The 6,921-nt window shown below is 48.0% G+C and overlaps 1 protein-coding gene across 1 annotated transcript; it reads right to left on the bottom strand.

Moving 5' to 3' along the window:
• Window positions 1–792: 792 nt before the first annotated feature.
• Window positions 793–5,361, bottom strand: lrrc4.2 (leucine rich repeat containing 4.2). Its single transcript, XM_037768496.1, has 3 exons — window positions 4,830–5,361; window positions 4,616–4,741; window positions 793–4,459 (listed from the first exon to the last, which is right to left on the bottom strand). The coding sequence occupies exon 3, from the start codon at window positions 4,336–4,338 to the stop codon at window positions 2,338–2,340; it is 2,001 nt and encodes a 666-aa protein (XP_037624424.1). The 5' UTR covers window positions 4,339–4,459; window positions 4,616–4,741; window positions 4,830–5,361; the 3' UTR covers window positions 793–2,337.
• Between the last annotated feature and the right edge of the window lie 1,560 nt (window positions 5,362–6,921).

Raw genomic sequence — 6,921 nt, 5'->3', positions numbered from 1 at the left:
CAGACTGTTACATAATTGCTGTCCCTGTTTTGTTTTACTGCACCAGAGGACTACCTACTGTAATGCAGTCATCTTATTGTGAATGCCAAGAGAAAATATGCACATATACATATAGTAAATGCCAGCCAGTGCCTCGCAGCACATTATTAAGTGGCTCTTGATGGTACAGGAAGTTCAGCCTGGAGGTTTTAAATGAAGCCTTGGTGTTCCTGTCAATTCACCATGCTCCATAATTATCACAGGGGTCATACTGTAATTTCCTCTTTATCCCCAAATAGCCTCAGCAGGAGCAGTTTTGTATTGCGACATAAACCTTTCAAATGACCAGTAACCTGCAGGGTTGAAGAGCATTTGTCTAAATCAGTACAAAAGAAGGAGGAGTGGCGAGTGGTTGTGTGAAGGGCAACAGTATAAGGTCATAGGTAAGGCGTTTCAGTCACCACTGAGACTCGGCACACTTATTTACGGTAGCTGGCCTTTTAGCTGCATGACGTCAAGATAATTCAGATTGTTCAGAAATGCACTGACACATGCAGCATCTGCACAAAATAGATAACAAAAATCTGTCTGCTTTCCCATTGTTAGGTGATATATTTAGATTGTATTCGGGAAGTACTTGCTTTGCTGAAGTAGGCTCGTGTTGTACCTCATGTCATGGTGAACCAGCCACAACTGTTCTTCTTATTAAAAACACAATATATATATATTTTTTTTTTCACTTGATAAATGTCAGATTCTGATAGGAACTACAACCTGCAGGTGAGCATGTAAGGAAAAGAAACCCACAAACTGTAGAACTGTGGGATACATGTATTTTTTCCCCTTCACAGTCACTGAGAAATCAATGTTAAGAACTAAGCTGAGGCATCAAAGACCAACAGCCTATCTGACCTGCATAGAGCCCCACTGTGGGGTATAATGCAGCATTGTACACCAGTTACTTAAAGACCCATTCATGCAGACACTAAGTAAATGCATAGGACCGTAAGATGGGGGGTTCGGGGTAGGATACGATTTACAATACTGCCTCCAGCCTTTACGATTAAACAGCTTACACACAAATGGAAATATATTCAGAGAAGAAAAAAACATCAGATGAAAGTGTTTCTGATTAGAGAAATACAAACCAAAGGTTTTTATTTTTCATAGCCTCCTTTTGTCTCTCCATAAAAATAGTGTTGCCAAAAATAAACTGTTAAAAGAAAAACAAAAAGAAAGTCATGTTTCAATGTAGTCCATGGAAAAGCCCCAGTATCAGACATTCATTTGTTTCACTTCAATCCTCTGTTTTTTTTTCTCCCAAAAGCAGAACGGTCAGCAAAGCCCTGTATCACTGCACCGCATGTCTGTTCCTTTGAAAAAATTAGCATCGGAATGAGCCCTTGCAGAGACAAGTCAGGCAACTGCATTATTAAATTAGCCCTAAACACTACACAAGCCATTAAGAAGCATGTCAAAACCTAACGGAAAAGAAATAACACAAAAATGCAACCAATAACAGAACAAAGTATTTGCAACAACTGTTATTAGCCTGCACTTCATCTTTGCCAGCTAAACCAGTGGGGAATCATGTGCACACTAAATAAACATGTTTAGATACGCTACAACTAAGAAGCATTGGCACTGTCAAATAAACGCAGCGTAGCTCCGGCGAACAGAGGGTTAAACCTTAGCTGCAGAAATTCACTGCAGTCCAAAAGCATTTGGCTGATAGCTACTGAACAGCACATTCTATCTGTGCCATTACGCTGCTATCCTTGGACAAATGTTTCTATCTATCTAGATTTTGCTTGTGTGTCTTTTTGTGTTCCTAAGTCTGGAGATACCATTTTATTGCATATAATATTTGGCACGGTAAAAACTGGAGCTTACATTTGGGGCTGTATTTAGAAACTGGTGCCTGTATAAAGAGTTTTTTTTTTTTTACTGCATCCTAAATATGGTCAAAAAACAAACTAAATGCCTCTTTTCCTACAGTAGACAGTACCACCTTCTATTATCAATCACAAAAGCAATTCAGTATCTTTATCTTTTTTTAAATAGAAGTCACCAGTTATTAGAAAATAGTTTCAAATTACTTTCTTTTCTGATATAATCTGCATGTCTCACCACTGCCTGACGGTAGTTTCATTTATATATATATTTGTATTTTTTTCATATTTATATACTTATGTATAGGCATGTACAAGAAACAAAAAACTGTCTCTGTTTTGCACTTCTGTACAAAAGAAAGTTACCGTTTTGTTCTTTGTGCATTCTATTGCATGGACTGGTGAGCAGATGGGTGGAGAGGAGAGGTTGGGGTAGAGTCAGAGATAGATCCAGAGGGAGCATTACTCAGATTTGGGTCTCTTGAACCTTCTCCTTGCCGTGAGTAGTCTTAATGACGTAGGGATCAGCAATGGTGCTGATGTGGCTGTGATGCTGTCTGACTGAGCGATGAAGAGAGTTGTTCTGGGTCCAGTGGGCTCCGTAGCCCCCTTGGCGGGATGAGGAGGAGGAGGACACGTACCCAGGCTTAAAGGTGTTGCTGTTGTGTTCCACTAATGTAGGCAGTACCAACCCTGTGTCATCAGAGCCACTAGATCCGGAGGTGGGCGGTGGAACGGGAGGAACTTCTTCCTCCATCTGTATGATTTCTATGGTCCTGGCTGCTGCCACCGTGCTCCTCTGTTGATGCCGCTTACGCAACTTATAGAACGCTATCAACATGGCAGCTGCCAGCAAGGTAACAGCAACAAAACAGCCAATGATGATTTTGGTGGTTTTCATCACCTCATCCAGGCTAGCGGCTGGCCCACTAGGGATTCTGGCAGTGGGGATTGACACCTGCCTTGGAGTCTGAGTGTTTTGGAACAGCACAGTAGGTGTGGAGATGAAGACGGGCTGAAACACAGAGGGCGAGGCAGGGATAGTAGGCTTGGGTTTCGGGGTCTCCTCCACTGTGGGCTCCAAAACCTCCACTGTTACGGTGGTAAAATAGGACAGATTAGACGTGTTGAGTTCAGCGTTGCTGACGTTTAGGTAGGCCGAGGAGTTGGAATCCCCCGCCATGTTGCTCACCATGCAGGTGTAGACCCCTGTGTCTGACGGGAGGACGTTGGAGAAGTTGAGTGTCCCGTCGTTAAGGACAGATATCCGTGGATGAGACGAGCCATGGGTCAGTACGGTCCCATTGGGGAGAAGCCATCGGACTGAGCTCATGGCAGCTGTGCGACACTTCAGTTCTGCCACCCTCGCTGCCGAGATGTTCAGATCTCTGGGAGCATTGAGTAGGACTGGAGCTGAACACTGAAAGGTGGACTGATCGACTTCCACCAGGTATCGTCCCCTCATGTGGACCGGGGTGTGGCAGCGTCCGCAGCAGGTGGAATTTGTGGGAATGTATTCTCTGAGCCACCAGGAGAGCCACACTACGTCGCAGTCACATCGCCAAGGGTTGTGGTGCAGGTGTAGCTCCACCAGGTACTGTAGAGGGGTGAAGAGGTTGTGGGGGAGGGACGACAGGTTGTTATGGGCTAAATTCAGCTCCACCAAGGCTGTGATGTCATCAAATGCATTCCTCTCAATGGTAGTGATGGCAGAGTTCATAATCCACAGTTTACGTAGATTTTTAAGCCCAAGGAAGGCCCCGGGCTTCAGTTCAGGGAAAAGATTCTCCGATATTTCAAGCTCCTCCAATCCTACCAGTTGTGAAAGATGAGGAAACTCCCTCAAGTTGCACATCCCCAAGTTGAGATACTTGAGGTTTTGAAGTCCCTCGAATGCCCCATCAGAGATGTACTCCAGCTTCCTCAGTTCTCCCAAGTCCAGTCTCATGAGGGAGGGGACGCGGTTGAAGGCATAAGAGGGGATGCTCTCAATTGGATTGTTTCTAAGCCATAACTCTCTCAACTTTGACAGGTACTCAAAAGCTCCACTGGGTATGACTGTCAGTCTGTTGTCGAAGAGCTCCAACGTATTGAGGCTGGTCAGGCCATTGAAGGCCCCCACTTCAATCTGTCTGATAGCATTTCTGCCCAACTGCAGTACCTCCAGGTGATGCAGGCTCCTGAAGGTATCTGCCTGTATGGTCTCTATGCTGTTTTCCATCAGGTTCAGGTACCTGGTGTTGGCTGGGATGTTCGGGGGAACTCTAACCAGGCCTCGGCGGGTACACACCACCTTGCTGAGCTGGTTAGTGCAGGAGCACACACCTGGGCAGTTCTGTGGGTTAGCCGAGCCCAACGCAGGGCCTGTGGACTGGCACATACTGAGAGCAGGCACCATGAGGGAGAGCACGGCGAGCAGGGCTGCGTTCCAGGTAGGCTGCACACTAACCTGGCCCAGAGGACTCATGGTGTGGAGGGCTCATTATTCTGCATGGTGGGGGGAGACGGCACACACCAGAGGACAGACCACCCTAGCCTGGCTGGAGCAACTCAAGGCTCCCAAGTTCCATCGACAGTGCAGGGAGATGCTACATCAAAATTGACGTGTGTGAGAGAGAGAGAGAGAAGGGAAAAGAGGGACAGAGAGGGAGACAGAGTGAGAGAGATTAATACAAGAGAAGCAGCAGAGGAAAAGCAGTGCAGCAATGCAAGAAAAAGGTTGAATAACAGTATCAGTGACGTACCTCATTAGTTTGGAAGTGGTCCGTTTGCCTCTTTCCAAATGTTAAAAGCAACAGCCATGCATCACGTTCATTTATAATTTCCTTCCATGGAAAGACATCAGATTGATGTTTTCTTGTTTTCCCTCTCTGAAAAAGTGAGGTGGCCCTCTATTAGCCAAGGGTACAAAATGGCTCCTGGTATTAAAGACTGAAAAGCAGCATGAAAAGCACTCACAGGCAGAGGTAAGGCCATGAAGGCTTGGCAGGTGCCTGGATCCCTTCTGCCCCCACTAACTGCCCCCCTGCCAGGCTGCAGACTCCAGCATGCAGCTCAGCTGTGGATAAATCACAATGATCCATAACGCAGTGAAACGCCACAGAGGAGGAGAGAAGAAGTGACCAAGTGAAATAAATAAAAAATCCCCAGTTCTGTGGGCTCCTGATGCATGTGTTGGTGTTGGTGTTGGTGCTGGCTCGTCGGCTGGTCGCCCGTTTGGTGGAGAGACCTCCCTCACTGTGACTTTGCCAAGGGCTAGTCGGTCGCTGATTAGCCCCGTTGTGACAGAGACTGAGACACAGAAAAAAGGCTAAAGAACTCCCGACACAGTCATCCCCCTCTCCTCTCCTCCTCTGTGCTCCTTTTGCTTCCTCCCAACGTTGGGCTGGCCCTGGTCAGAGCAGCTGCAGGCTGCCGCGTGCACAGTTAGCAGTAATCCGTCTATTCCTCCTGGGGGGGGAGGAGAGGAGGAGAGGAGGAGAGGATGGGGATGGGGGGGTGGTGGGAGAGATGGTGGCGCTGGGTGGGGGGGGTGGGAGAAGGGGATGCGCTGCACTGTTGGAGCTTCGCAAAAGGCTGTCAGAAGAAGAGAGAGAGAGAGAGAGAGAGAGAGAGAGAGAGAGAGAGCGCACTCTTGTCCTCTTCTGCAATGAGAGAAAAGAGAGAGGATGACGCTGGGAGGATGTGTGGAAGTGGGCTCCGTATCTGTATCCAAAAACAAGAGAAAAGGTATTCAGGATTCTTCTCTCTCTCCACTCGCTGTGTTTGTCCCCTGGGCTGTCTCCTGCAGCGCTCCTCTGCTTCCTTATGGGTTAGTTGTTTCTCCAGGGCTGAGGTAGTAAGTTGTGGCAGTTAGCCATGTGTGTGGCTGTCAGACTTGCGGCTGGCTGGTGGACTACTGCAGTAGCCGGAGTAGAACAGAGAGAGAGAGAGAGAGAGAGAGAGAGAGAGAGAGAGAACCACTGACAGATCAAGAGCAAGAGAAAGATAGAGTGCGCGCGAGAGAGAGAGAGATGGAGAGGAGGAGGCACGCGAGCACTCAGGCAGCCCACCGTCACAGAAGCAGCAGGAGCAGCATTCTAATCCACATCCTCCTCTTCTTGTTTATTCTCCAATCTCTCTCTTTTCTCTATCCCCCCCCCCCTCCCTCCGTGTCGGTGTTGCAGGCAGCTAAGATGCTCGCTCTGCCCCCTCCCTTTGTCCTTCAGTGGGAACGTGAATGTACTGCTGACGCACTCCTCTCAGCTGCTCAGCCAGCCTCAGAGCAGTGCATTGGTTTGATGCAGTGTTCCTGTGTATTAACACATTCAAACCTCCCCTCCTCCCCGTATCCCTCCTTCTCCCCCCCCCCCCCCCCCCCCCCACCCCCCCTTCTCACTGTAACTATCTTCTCTCCCTCTCTTTTCGTCTCCGTTTCTCACGTGCTCGGTGCCCTCGCCCTCTTTTCTTTACTCTCACTCTCTAGATCACTTTACCTGTGCGCGATCCTCCCCTCTCTGCTGCTTGTCTGTCTCGCCCAACCTATCGTTTAAAATGGAAAGCCTTCCCATTCCAATGTATCATACAAGAGACAAGAGGTCAGACTTTCTACTCTCCAACTCCAGAGTGGTTCTGTGCTCTGCCTCTGCCTCTCTCTCTGTCTCGTGAGCGCAGCAGTGCGCCAGTTCTTTTTTTCCAGTGGAGATGCAGCTTGCTGCTATTCCTCACCTCTTGTAAGGCACAGTTTGGTGAGTGTTTTCCCTCATGTATTATTACCACAGACAGACAGAGTTGTTTGTTGCATCTGCTTTTCTTATTTTGTCAGTTGTGTGTGTGGAAGTGTTTTGGAGGTGGTGGGTGGGAGGGTGGGAGTGGGTTGGGGTGGGGGGGGGGGTCTGTGACATCACAGAGGGCTGAAATGCTGACTCTGCTTCTCTGTGTCTGCTGGGCAGTCTTCTCTTCAGGGAGGAAGAAAGATGAAAGAGCTTGCACACAGTTATCTCTTAGAGAGATGAGAGAGAAAGACGGAGAGATAGAGGAAAAGAGACTTACCGAGAGAGTGGGAGAGAGA

This window comes from Sebastes umbrosus, chromosome 4, assembly GCF_015220745.1.
Source record: "Sebastes umbrosus isolate fSebUmb1 chromosome 4, fSebUmb1.pri, whole genome shotgun sequence".
Lineage (NCBI taxonomy): Eukaryota > Metazoa > Chordata > Actinopteri > Perciformes > Sebastidae > Sebastes > Sebastes umbrosus.
This window is presented reverse-complemented; position numbering and strand designations above follow the sequence as displayed.